Source organism: Nelusetta ayraudi, unplaced genomic scaffold (assembly GCF_046127955.1).
Source record: "Nelusetta ayraudi isolate G7.1 ecotype Tasmania unplaced genomic scaffold, CSIRO-AGI_Nayr_v1 ptg000034l, whole genome shotgun sequence".
NCBI classification, from domain to species: domain Eukaryota; kingdom Metazoa; phylum Chordata; class Actinopteri; order Tetraodontiformes; family Monacanthidae; genus Nelusetta; species Nelusetta ayraudi.
Window position 1 is genome coordinate 4,993,194 of NW_027466084.1, and position 13,616 is coordinate 5,006,809.

Genomic DNA, 13,616 nt, shown 5'->3' on the forward strand with positions numbered 1-13,616 from the left:
ATCAGTCTGAACAATTTTCCAATTTTCACACACTTTTCAAGCACTTATTAAACCCCCAACCCCAGCCCCCCCCCCACCACCACCACCACCACCACTGGGCATTGGACATCTGGGCCTTTGATAACGATGCTTCAGTGATGAAACACTTGACTGCACTTCCTAGATAACCCCCCAGAACACCCCCCCCCTCACCCACCCTCCTGTTGCTTTTGTTTTTCACCGCACACCCATCAAGCCAAGCCTATGCCTACATTTATGCGCTTTTATGCTTTGCATGTCGCCTTTTATCAGTGAGGGTATGATTCCTATCACATCGGCAGAGGTGGGAAGGAACAAAGTACAAATACTTTGTCACTGTACTTAAGTTGATTTTTCAGGTATCTGTACTTCTACTTTAAAAGATACAAATTCTTGTGTTTTTTTTCTGTACATGTCCAAAACTTAACTGTCTATTTGAACTCCGCTCTGCTCTAGTGTAGCTCAATGTACAAGTGGATGATATTTTAGAGACAGGAGATTATTTTAGAGTTCTTCGGCTTTGGGGTCAAAGTTTTTGTACAGGGAAAATGATATTGGTTAATGTTATTAAAACTGTTATTGGAAACATCCAATAATGGCTAACTGATCAATTGTTTTTACCTTTTACTTATATTCATGTACTTATTTGTATCGGGGAGTCTTTTTTTTGGCAAATAGCTGTTCAAGTACAGAACATGAATACTTTCACCACCTCTGCCCAGTGAAAATTTTACAGTGAGAGGTAGAACCGGGCTACAAGACCCCCCCCCCACCCCATACTCCACCACTGGGCTTATCGCTCTCCAACAGGCACGCAGCACCGTTTGGTTTGCTTCTGGTATCTAAACCAACAAAACAACCTCCCCTCACTCGAGTTGCAACAGACACGTTTGGAGGGTAACCTGTTCTCCAGTTATTATCCAGTTATTATGTGTGTGGACGACGGAAGGCCAAAACCTTTACGTTTACAAACGGAGGCGAGAGGATGATATACAATTTTCTCAACTATCTGGTGGCTCTTCACGTGCTGGCCGCCGCTCTGACAAGACCGACCTTGACGCAGGGAGCCCAAGATTTCCAAAGAAAGGGTGAGACAATGACGTTTGAAGCCGTGTGCACGGAAAATAAGGAGGATACGGTTAAAAAGTTGGTTTTTGGTTTTAATTTACTGACAAGGTATTTTTTCATTCCATACATTTTGCTTTTTGGGGTGACACGGTGGTCAGCGTTGTCGACACTCACAGCAAGAAGGTTGTGGGTTTGATGCCCATCGGTGTCTCCTGGGACCTATCCCTGTGCTAGTATGCATGTTCTCCCTGGCTGTGTCTCAATTCAGGGTCTGCACCCTTCGAAACGAGCGTCCTCTGTCTGAAGGAAGCGTCCTTCGAGGACCTGGCCTAGATAGACGGACGGACCAAACCTCGCCTCCCCGGTAACCACACGGGACGGTCTAGCCTTCGGCGTATTTCCTCGTTTCGTCACCGCCGTTCCCTCCGGCTGGCCAACCCTGAAAGTAACGTTTTTATAGCATCAAGCTAACCATTGGTTCGCCATCTAACGATGTCGTTCGATATTCAAATAAATAAAAACCCGATGTTAAAACTGCATATTTTATGTGAAATTTCAATACTTAAATTTATATGTTGTGTCTTTACCAGTACATGCCGCTAATTTCATAGGGTTAACCCGGTTACATAAGTACGCGAAGGATAGTAGCCCTTGCTGTGTCTCAATTCAGGGTCCGCATCCTTGAAGTACGCATTTTGAAAGGAAGTTGCGTCATAGCACTGCGCGAAGGCTTGTCCCAATTCCCAAGGGTCCTTAGGACGCTCAAAATGCGTACTCGGACTGCATCCTCATCTTATCCGATTTCCAAGGCTGCACCGCTACTATCCTTCGCGTACCTGTGTATCCCATGATGCTTTGCATGCTGCTGCAAGGCATCGTGAGATCTTGGGAAGTCAGCTGAAATTAGCGGCATGTACTGGTAAAGACACGTATAATTTTAAGTATTCAAATTTCACATAAAGTATCCAGTTTTTAACGTAAGAGTTTATTTATTTGATCATCCAACGGCATCGTTAGATGGCTAACCAATGGTTAGCTTGATACTATAATAATGTCACTTCCGGGGTTGGCCAGCCGGAGGGAACGGCCGTCACGCAACCAGGAAATACGCCAAAGGCTAGACCGTCCCGGGTGGTCACCGGGGAGGCGGGGTTTGGTCCGTCCTTCTAGGCTGGGTACTCGAAGAACGCTTCCTTCAGACGGAGGACACTCCGCTCGAAGGGTGCAGACCCTGAATTGAGACACAGCACCTGTGTCTTGCCAGGGTTCTCTACGTCTGCTCCAGGTTCTCCACCAGGTTCCTCCCACAGTCTAAAAACATGCGTGACAGGCCAATTGGGAACTCGAAAATCCAATGTTTTTAAAATAACTTTTATTGAACTTAGAAAAGTATTGCGGAGGCCCGAGGAAGCTCAGTATTGCACGAGAGCAGCAAGGCTTCATGCAAGGGATTTTACAAAGAAAGAGGACGTTACAATGATTTAGCGGGTTTTACTGTGTCGTGTGTGTGTGTGTGTGTGTGTGTGTGTGTGAGAGAGAGAGAGAGAGAAAGAGAGAGAGTGAGTGAGTGAGTGGTTGCCCTGTAATGAACTGGATGGATGGATGGATGGACATTTTGCTTTTTATGCCACAGTAAAAGCACACACCATTGTTTGCTGGTATCACACTGCGATTACTGTCACCTCTCCAGTGTCCCTGATGCTTCAGCAGGAGCCAGAAAACCCGAAATGCTTTGCTCAAGGCCGGAAGGACTTCACATGCTTCTGGTTGGAGGATGAAGAGCGGGCTGGCTCTGTGGATCAATACTCCTTCACCTACACCTACACGTGAGTTTCATCGTGAGCAGTGGCCTCACGTCAAGGCCTTCAGTGACGTCGTCCTCAGTCCCACCTCAATGAATACTCCTCATAATACCATAAGTACTGTCAACACTCAAAATAAATGAATCGAGATTTTAAGACATCAGTCAACACAGCAGAAGTCCAGCAAAAGTAAAGCCATGAGAGCTTCAAGAAGTTTGTCCAGAAAACTGGGCACTGTTGCTATTTTATATAAAACAAGAACGAGACAACAACTCAACTAACGAATTCATTGAAAATGAAAGTGAACAGATTATTTGCATTTGTTTTTGAGAGTATTTAACAATACCTCGCGGCATTATTAACATTATAAATTGCAGATGACTGAGAAATGTACCTTCAACTCCTCCTTCAGCCGTTGGAGCTCCAGGGTTGGTTAAGTCTGTCTGGCTCTCACGAGTGCTTATCCAATCACAGTTCAGCGTAAGGTCTCGACCTCGCACTCTCGAGATATGATTGGTTCATATCACAGCTGACAGTGGTGCGTTAACTGACTCAGAACAGCAGTCTGCAATGTTATGGCAAATATGATTGGATAAAAACTCAACCGTAATACACAACAATGGAAACAGCGCCACCATGTGGATATCATACGACATGAAGAAAACAGACTGTGGAGAAAAACTTTTAAAAAATGTACTTCTCTGAGTTTGTTTGGACCATCTGAGACGAAGAAGTCCTTCCTGGTCTTGACGGCCTCCCACTGATCGTTGGGAGCATGTGGGTGAATGGGGCGGGAGGCGGTGTGGCCCAGTGTGCTGCAGAGCTGATAGGTTAAAGCCCTGACATTCTGCTCCAAACAGGAATGAGAACAGCAGCAGGTGCCCGCTGAGAGTCGTCCCTGGGGACGATGGCAAGGTGCTGTTTGTCTGCCACCTGAACAAAACCCAGATGTTTGTCGATATGGAAATCCAGGTTCGCAGGGAGGAAATGCTAATCCACAACCGCACCCTCCTCATTGACCGCGTCTGTGAGTAGTGTTTACTCAACATACTGAAACATTTTTTTCTAAGAACATTTGCTGGTATTTTGAAATAAAACGATGAGTTTAAGTTAAGTTAGCAAATTTGGAACGCCATTGTCTCCCCTCAGAATCATATTGACTACATATTACATAATCCCTTAAACAACAGGCGATCTTCCAGGCACACGTCTGGTTTGGCAAGAAAAATGACCATTCCCAATCGTTCCCCGTGGTATTCCCAACTCTTGCTCATATTGGTGATGCATTTAAGAGTGGATTGAAATTTGGTGATTAAATATAATTGTAAAGTTTAAAGATTGTAAGGTTAAGTTGGTTTATGTGTGTGTGTGTGTGTGTGTGTGTGTGTGTGTGTGTGTATATATATATGTATATACATATATATAGATATACTTTACAATCATATTTACAGAAAGTCATATTTGTTTTCAGTGTTTACAAAATTAATTGTATGTGTGTGTGTGTGTGTGTGTGTGTGTGTGTGTGTGTGTGTGTGTGTGTGTGTGTATGGTATGCTGTGCCTTGTTCTTGGCATATTTGTGGGTTTGGATGTTTACACCAGCATCCTATGAAAGCTAGAATGGTGACCTACTTCTGTGTTTTTGCCTTGGTGTGGTTAGTCTAGCCTTTGATTGGTTGATGGGGTGTCAAGTGCCTTGGTGGATCGGGAAGTGTGTGGTTGATAAGAAGTTCTGATACAGGCGAAGAGCTTCAGTAAAGTTCTGCCAAAACATCTCCTGTCTCCATCCTGCTGTTTTTGTGTTCTATTTCCAATCATCAAACCCTCACGTTCTATAACCATATCTTTACTAATACTGAAAGGTTCAGCGCTTAAACCTCAGCACAAAGAAGTTTTTCTGACAGTTTTGACATTCTGAAATGAAAAGCGATGAATGAACTGTGGCAATTTTGTACCTTCATAGAAATCAGGATGTTTGTGCTTCACAGAGTACAGAGTAATAGTAGTAATAGTATAGAGAGCAGAGTAATATTTGGGAAACCCTTTACATTCACCAAGTGCTTCTACCAATAGGTATGTAAAAAAAATAATATATATATATTTTTTTTTAAATGTGTACATATTACTCTTGTAATAGAAAGGAAAAAACAAAAAACTCTTTGCTGTAAACAGTCGTTTGCAGGTGTTCACCTTTTACACCCTACCTTTTACATTTTCCTCCAAAATTTCTCTCTTAACAATTTACTTCATGTCCATCTGCACCGCAGTTCTCTTGAACCCGCCGGCTAATGTGTCCGTCAGTCCAGGCCAAGACCGGCTCAACGTCACCTGGTTACCGCCTGCTCTCAAGTACATGGATGACAGCATGATGTATGAAGTCAGCTACGCCACCGCAGACAGCCACTTTTGGCAGGTAACAAGATTTTTTTTTTTTTAAAGTCTCACTCTTGAATCGTCAAATACTTCAACTTTAACTTCGGGCCTTGGCCAAGAGCTCAATTCAAGTCAAGGACACGTTTGGCGACCTTGCAGGTGGAAGTGGTTGGAGCCACTTCGGAGCTGATCCTGAGAGGCCTGCAGCCTGGGACCATGTATAAAGTGCGAGTGCGAGTCAAACTGGATGGTCTCAGCTACAACGGTTACTGGAGTAGCTGGAGCCAGCCCGTTTCTATAGAAACACTGCCTGCAGGTTGGTACTCACATGAGTTAACTTAGGGACCCACAATACCAATACCAGTGTCAGGGTTGAGTACTCTATTTGGACTATGTAAAATATGTACCGATTGCAACATTTGAACACAAATGCAAAAGAATTCATGATATTCTGTTCCTCCCAGAGCTCGACCTCCTCATCGTGTCCATGGCCCTTTCCACTTTCTTCGTTCTCCTTGTAATGTTTCTAAAATTGGCCCTGTCCATTCGCAGGTCAGTTATTATGGTTGCTGATGTCTGAATTTCATTACGACTACCTGAAGAGTAGAAGAAGAAATTTTGGGGGTGGGTTTTCTCACTATTTCTCCTCTTTTCAGATATCTTGTTCAAAAGATTTGGCCCACTATTCCAATTCCTGATAACAAGTTCAAAGGCCTTTTTACTGTTCATGGCGGAGACTTTCAGGTAAGACTCAGTCTCAACGAGTTTATCGCGTAGGCTAAAGGCTTTTATTTTGACATCAAGTACTGACCTAACCTGTTCCTTCGAAAAAGAAAATGAAATATTAAACCTCTTCATACACATATAATAATTCAAATTTTGATCTGATGTTTTTAAAAGTCACGTTCCTTGTAAATATGCATTTCAACAAAGCATCAGAATGTATATTTCTTTAAGGCACTGTGTATTCATATTGGTACTTTTTAATTTACATGTTTTTTTAAAGGTTCAATGTTTACAATTTGGTCTGATTTATGTAAAAGTTGAACATACTTCTATTGGTGAAACCTTTAAAACAAAAATGACATTACTCAATGAAATATATTTATAACTTCAATGAATTCAAGAGTCATCATCCATAATAATAATAATAATCATCGGTACGAGTGGTGTTCAATCATCCACCATTCTTTAACTGTGATTGCTGTGAGCAGGAGTGGTTGGAGCAGACCAGCGGTGGATTGTGGCTAACGCCGGCCGTCTTCAGCCCCCACGAACATCCTTCTCCTCTTGAGGTCTTGTCAGAACTGAACCTGTACTCCTCGCTGCCTCCTACGCCCCTGTCTGTGGAGAGAGTCCACACAACGGCGACAGCGGACAACAACGGCAACGTGGCAACGAGAGGGTCGCATGGAAGGGAGCTTCTGGAAAATAGACCTTCGGCACAACACAGCGACCTGCTGATGGACTGTCTGCGCATGCTCCACCAGGACAAGAGGCGGAACCCTGCTCCCTGCTCCCAGTCCTCCCTGCTGGAGTCCCAGGATGCCTACGTCACCCTAAGTGCTGCCCCCTGCAGCCAGGAGGGACGTTTGGAGGGAGTTGCAACGAAAGACCTGGCACTCTTCACTTCCAAAAATCCAGCTCCCTGCGACACCCATTCAGACACGGGATCGGTGCCGCAGAGCTCTGGCTCAGGCCGCCTCTCGTCACAGTCCAGCGTTGAGTACCCAAATGATGTCTGGATGGCCAAAGGTCCTGGTTACACCTACATGGCAGCGGCTGACTCAGGAGTGTCGATGGACTACAGTCCCATGAGCAGGATAGACGACACAGTCAAATCCATCATATACGCTAACAACGCCACTTACAAGAATGACATAACAACACATGAGAACGGCTTCTGTTAAGGCAGCGCCCCCTGCCTTTGGAGTCAAGTTTTGCACATACACAAAAATAAATGAAAATAAAAAAAATCACAACTGAGGAAAAAGTCTTGGCAATGTAATAACACAAACCAGGACAGTCCGTAACCTCCGCCATAGTAGAGATTAAGGTCCCGCCTCCCAGAGGTGTCATTTAACCAACTGGATTCAACGCCAATGAGGATGTCTCCGTCTGATGACTCTCGATCAGGCGCCACCGACCTTTCAGGACCTGAGAGCTACCTCACGGGTCCTGAGTCACAAGAAGGTCCGACCATTTTACTACACTCGCCTGAAATAGCGAACTCATCTTCTCTTTAGCTACATCTTCAACTTATCTCTATGTCATATATTATTATAGATTCTACTGATCGATGTCAAGACTAAATGATCCCGTTAATGAGTTCTCAATCCAACATTGACTCAAGGTTGGATACAAGTGAATTTTAGATGCAGCTCAAGGAGTTGTGCTGTTTTTAGAACTAGTATCCTGCAGGGGGTGACTCATGTTGTCCTTGGCGGGGGGGGGGGGGGGGGGGCACATGTGTGTTGGTAACCCCTGGTTCAGCAGCTGATTGGTCGGTGGTGAAGCGGCTCATCACTGAGTGCAGATCTGTTTTCTTGTTGCAGAATTTCCTTGTGTGTTGTGTGAGTAACAGAGACGGGCTGTACCAGGCATTGGCAAACTATAGCCTGGGAGCCATATGCGGCCCATAAAGCTTTTTAATGTGGCCCGCAAACTTGAAGAAATGGTATTAATTGTCAGTAAGTCATAAAATAGCTGTATTTCATCCATTTTTTCTACGTTTTAAGAGACATTTTAATAAATAGCTAAACACCGTGGGGCTTCAAAGATTTTTTTTTTTTTTGGAACTCTGCCTTGGTTCCTTTTCAATTGACATTAAAGCTCATGTTTTCTACATATGCCATTACATATTTTTTTTCCTTTTATGAGGTGGGTCACCAAAAAACTCCACCCATCTGCTCCTGCTCTGGCCCTTCAGTCATATTTTAGAATCCATTGTGGCCCACCAGTCAAAGAGTTGGCCCACCCCTAGACTATACTGTAGACCTCTGTTTCTATCTGGCAGCTCAGACTTGCTCTGCCTGTCTGTCCGGCATAGTATTTCAATTTTAGTTTTTCACTACTAATTACTATTCTCTTTAGTAAAGTTCAGCTGACTGCTAACAGAATGATTGGTTTTGTAAAAAAAAAAAAAAAAGACTTTAAACGCACATAGTCACACAAGAAACTCTCCTACATTTAAATATCTGTAAAAATTGAATTGTTTGTTCGTTTTTTTCAACAAAGCTTCTTTTGGTGGTAATTAAAGTAGGATTTGATTAGAATGCTATTTTCATTAAATGTAGCTCTATGAATAGACTTTTTCGCCTAGTATTTCAAATACTTCTAATTCACAAAATACTTGTGTCAGTCCTCGCCCATGTTTATATTCGCTGTAAATGTAATCATGTATTGTCAACAATATAACATTTATTGCTGTGTAATTGTGTCCGTCTGTATTTTTATCGATAAGATTTGAAAAAAAAAAAAATAATTCCTGATATCTGCATTTCTAATATTATTAATATTTCTGTTTAAGATACTTTACTTTATTGCATTTATAGCACTTAACAGATTCATAAGACCACCACACAATGTCATGTTTATGCCACTGCTACCATAAATGAACAGCTTTGGTAATTGCCAAAATCATATTTCAATGTTTCTGTAATGGTTAATTCATTAGTATGAAGGAGCTCAGTGCTAAAATATAATTATGATCCATGGATTTTCAAATGAACTGTTTCACAAAAAAATATTTAAAACACTTTTGATTAAAATGGCAAATTAGGCCATCCCTGTACATAAAATATTATATTTTTTGTTGTTTGGATTTTATGCTTTCTTAAATTTTGAGCCGTGACAAATGTATGCCTATCAGTTTGCTATTAAGTTTTTATCATTCATCTGATGAGTGCTACAAGTGCAGAGAATGATTATTAAAAGTATTTGTACAGGCAATAAAAAAAAATACAACAATGTTGCAGAGGTTTAATTTTTGGTTCATAATTGTATTTGTAATTTGTAAAATAGTCTTAAAAAGGCTGACAAATTTTTGTAGTGTCCATGTACAGTGAGTTTCAGTAAGATTTTTGTAAGCTTTGTCATTTTTAACTCATTAAAAGTATTATTAAGCCGTTATGTCGATTATCATCACTTGATTACACTCACAAAAAATATCGATCTTGCTTTTTATGAATGAAAACAGTGACATTAGTCACAACAATCACAATAAAATAAAACACACCTTGAAAACCAAAAACACGACACAAGTAGAATCTCGGGTATTCTGTGACAGCCATGTTTAATTCCTGGGGATGTACAGTTTGATGTCACATGTTGTGGGATCAACAGCAGCGAGACAACATATTGTAAAACACAACTATTGCAAGATAACACAGGGAATGTAATGACCTTATAGGGAGGAAAACCACAGGCTGCAGGACATTTTTCCAATCAGGGACATTGAGAGATGAAAGGAGAAGACAATAACTCGAGTACCTCACTGATTCCAGGTTACAATCTGCAAAATAACTTCTGCAAGTTGATACAAATGTATTCTAACCCCCAACAACTGCTTTTACTTCTTATGAGGCTCCATTCAACAACTGAATATCACTTCCTTTCAAATGATATGTATTTCTATATTTAGTCTCATAGTGAATGCAAGTTTGCGAGATCAGTGTATTTAACCTTTGATTGAAATCATAGATCCCATACACTTTTAAAACACATATGAACTGAATGAGGTTCATCACGTCTTCATAAGATATACACGATGATTAGCCTTTTTCTTTTATAACAGACACGTTACTATTTTTGAGACGTTCTCTTTGTAACTCGACGTGTTGCCACGATAGCGTCTCACACACACAACACCACCACACAGGTGACGTTTTGAGGAAGGCGGAGGCTCCTGTGGAAACATGTCCAGGTACGAAGATAACATCTTAAGATAGTCCTGTGTCTGTTATAGAAGAAAAACACACACAGAGACCTCCCAAAACAGAACAAACACATCAATAAACTGTCCCTTGACACTTATTTAGATATGTAAATCCATTGTATACATATTTATATTTATTATTACTTTACTTCATTTTAATTCCCTCTTGGCAATCCCAATGTGGGATCAATAAAGTCTTGGCAATCCCACTGTGGGATCAATAAAGGCATTCTTCTTTTAACTTTTACATTTAAACTGCAATAACCCATCAGTGAAGAGCACCATCTGCCACTCTGGGGTCGCTGCACCATCAGTGAGACCTCGGCCGGAGAAGTAAACGTTCCAGAGACCCTGAACAGCTGTTGCTGCTGCTTCTCTGGCTCCAGTCTGGTAATCCCCAGCCCGGTGCAGGGTGCAGCGGGTCTGGAAGTAGCGGTCCAGGATCTCCATGATCTGTGGATCTGCTGTAGACGGCCCACCGGCGTCGCCCTCCGACAGAAAGGAGCCAATCAGGCGGCAGGCTGCCGTGCTGGGGTCCTGCTGCTGCTGCTGCTGCTGGAGATGCGTGAGGAAGGCAGACGTGTCCAACAGCAGTGAAGACAGGTGTGCAGCACAGGAATAATGGCGCAGCTGGTGTCCACCACTGCCGCCGCTTCCAGAACCAGCAGAACCAGGACTGGCCAGGTAGGAGTCCAAACGCTCCACGACGATCAGTGAGGGAAGAGCAGCAGGCATGTGTGTGGCGGCCTCGTGGAGACCAGACACCTGCTGCAGGAGCTCCTCCAGTGTCTTGGGGTACAAAAACTGGATTTTCTTTAAGGAAAAAGAGAGAAAGATAATTCAACTGACACGTCTTTTAAACTACATTCACTGTTTTTATCATCAGAATATCTTAAAAATCAAACACTAATGGAAATAGAATAGAATAGCCTTTATTGATTCCACATTGGGGAAATTTGCAGAGTTACTGCAACAATATAGTACAAAGAGAAGGAAAATTATGTTACTTGTTAAGTTAAGAAATTCAGAAATAATATATATATATATATATACATATACATATATATGTATGTATGTATATATATGTATATATATATATATATATATATATATATGTATATATATATATATATATATATATATATATATATATATATATATATATATATATATATATATATACACACACATAAAATGTGTATATAGTAAGAAAGGAAACAACAACATATTACATGTAAGAAATCACATGCAGTCCAAAAATGGTTCACTCTAGTGGTAATAAAAAGTGGATTCTTTGTATACTGCAACATCAGGTATCTGCAATTGTTTTGTAGCTTAAAACTGTGTAAAAGATCAAAATGTAATTTTATTATTGTATTAAACTTGAAAAGATTAAAATAAATTATTTTAAAATTAAATTAACTCATTTTGGGAGGTATTATTCGTAAACATTTTTGTGAATTTTTGTATATGTTTGACTTGGGCCGTAAATATTGGCCACTATGACGAAGCTCATTCGGCGTAGCATGAGCCGGGAAAAATTGTTTATTTGGTATTTTGGATTTTTGTATTATTTTGTGTTTTTATTGGGTGGATTGTTGTTATAATGCAGTTATTTTCGATGCACTGAGAAATATTTATCTTAAATGCGTATTTGTAAGTATATGTTTAAAACATTTTCACGGTGCTGTAAGGAGACTACCAAGATTATTAAAACCTGAAGCATCGGTCGACTCTCACGAATCGTCACTCCAAGGGTTGCTACAAACTGGAAAAACTACTTTGTGAAGGTGCTGGCCAATTCTGTCCCAACTCGTGCTTCGCTTTAAGTACATTTTTTCAGAGAGATGTACTTTACTTTGAGTATTTCTTTTTACTTTTACTCTCTAGATTTGTGCTTTATACTTTTTACAATGGAAGAACACACTTGTTACTTTTGTGCTTCAAAGATGCAAATGTTAAAGTCTGTTAAAGGCATTGTTGTTGCTTGATGTGGAGCTATTTGAACTGCCATACCTCTCGTCAATGCTAAATCATTGTAGCTGCAGTAGGTTACATTAAAATTTGATTTATAATCCATTCTTCTGGAAAATCCTGTCTCTTCTTCTTCTTCTTCTTTAAAAAAAAATCAAAAAAATCGATATAATTAAAATGTAATAATTTCATACTATACTTATGGTGATGAGAGGTGATGAGAGGTGTACAGTGATCATGATAGGCGGACAATAAATGAGTTAACTCAACTAACTCCGCCCCCAGCACTCACCGCGTGATAATATCAAACTGAACTTGAGAGTCCTATCATATGGATTCTCATCCTGATGATTAAGGAAATTAATAAGGTTGACTGGACACTGGTAGAAAGATTACAATTAGTCTTAAGAGGTGAAGTGATATAAAATACTTCCGTGAGCTTATCTGAAAACTGAGTTCTGATTGAATCGTTAGTTTGTTGATTATTACATTTTAGAGACTTGCTGTCAGCCTCAGGCTAACCTAGGTTAAAGGTGCTGGGTACCTTGAGAGCCTCTGGGCTGAGGTTCGGAACACATTTCTGCACAGATGCAGGAATCTCTTGGATTTTTGTCTGTGTGAAGAACAAAACTCTCGCCCCCATCTGCGACGTGGCCGTCACGGCCGTCAGCAGCAGCATCGCCCGGCTGATGCAGTGCTCGCCGACCAGCAGGGCGGCGCACGGTGATGACGATGCAAGGACTCCAAGCTCCGTCTCCACGTTTCCGGTTACTGGCGTCAGCGTCCTAAAGACGGCGTTTAAAATGTCCGTCATTATTTATTTAATGACTTTCACGACGCAGCTTTGTTACCGTGGAGTGAAAACCATCACAAAGTTCACTTCTTCTTCTTCTACGTCTACTTCTTCTTCGTCTTCTTCGTCTTCTTCTTCGTCTTCTTCAAATGGCGGGTGCCAAACAACTTCTGACACAATACTGCCATCAACTGGTACGGAGTTCGTATCGGGACGTTGAAAATCTAAATTAACTCCATTTTATTTTTATTTTCGTTTTAAGCAATTTTCCAAATCTCGAATATTATCTCCTCGTGGGGCTCAGTTGTAATTTTTTAAAGCAACATTTTCTGTCTGTGAACCCCATTTCCACCTATTATGAATTTACTCATTTATTTATTCCATCATTACATGTTCCAGTGTTTCCGGTTGTCCGTGAATCTCACACCCACTTCTGAATAATTTATTCTGTAACCAAGAGAAATTGAAAACCCTCCTTCACTGGATTTATTAACGAATTTAAGTGGTTTTTCTCATGTCTCAAAAAGTTGAAAATAACAGAATAGCTAGGAAAATTCAAAATACATGTCCTTACCCTCCAGTATGTGAATTTAAGAATTTAAGTGTCTTTTTTATTTTTTTTATTATTTTTTTTTTTTTAACTTTGTAATTCA

The 13,616-nt window shown here is 40.9% G+C and overlaps 2 protein-coding genes across 3 annotated transcripts; one reads left to right on the forward strand and one right to left on the reverse strand.

The window, feature by feature from the left end:
* Positions 1-821: 821 nt before the first annotated feature.
* Positions 822-8,107, forward strand: epor (erythropoietin receptor). Its single transcript, XM_076032646.1, has 8 exons — positions 822-1,106; positions 2,777-2,912; positions 3,749-3,915; positions 5,155-5,300; positions 5,420-5,576; positions 5,725-5,812; positions 5,917-6,004; positions 6,475-8,107. Exons 1-8 carry the CDS (start codon positions 1,004-1,006, stop codon positions 7,168-7,170), a joined length of 1,581 nt encoding a protein of 526 aa, XP_075888761.1. The 5' UTR covers positions 822-1,003; the 3' UTR covers positions 7,171-8,107.
* Positions 8,108-8,739: 632 nt separating this feature from the next.
* swsap1 (SWIM-type zinc finger 7 associated protein 1) lies at positions 8,740-13,404 on the reverse strand. Of its 2 annotated transcripts, XR_012927431.1 has the most exons (3): positions 12,715-13,404; positions 9,744-11,009; positions 8,740-9,664 (listed from the first exon to the last, which is right to left on the reverse strand). XR_012927431.1 is itself a non-coding variant. In XM_076032647.1 (2 exons), exons 1-2 carry the CDS (start codon positions 12,982-12,984, stop codon positions 10,434-10,436), a joined length of 846 nt encoding a protein of 281 aa, XP_075888762.1. In that variant the 5' UTR covers positions 12,985-13,404; the 3' UTR covers positions 8,740-10,433. The 2 variants fall into 2 exon arrangements, 1 of the variants encoding a protein (XP_075888762.1); XM_076032647.1 differs by having other exon boundaries at positions 8,740-11,009.
* Positions 13,405-13,616: the final 212 nt, after the last annotated feature.

Coding starts and splice junctions, on each gene's coding strand:
- epor (XM_076032646.1), top strand. CDS start 1,004: ATGATATACAATTTTCTCAACTATCTGGTGGCTCTTCACGTGCTGGCC. Junction 3,916..5,154: donor CCTCCTCATTGACCGCGTCT/GTGAGTAGTGTT, acceptor TCTGCACCGCAG/TTCTCTTGAACCCGCCGGCT. Junction 5,577..5,724: donor TATAGAAACACTGCCTGCAG/GTTGGTACTCAC, acceptor TGTTCCTCCCAG/AGCTCGACCTCCTCATCGTG.
- swsap1 (XM_076032647.1), bottom strand. CDS start 12,984: ATGACGGACATTTTAAACGCCGTCTTTAGGACGCTGACGCCAGTAACC. Junction 11,010..12,714: donor TCAGCCCAGAGGCTCTCAAG/GTACCCAGCACC, acceptor TTTTCCTTAAAG/AAAATCCAGTTTTTGTACCC.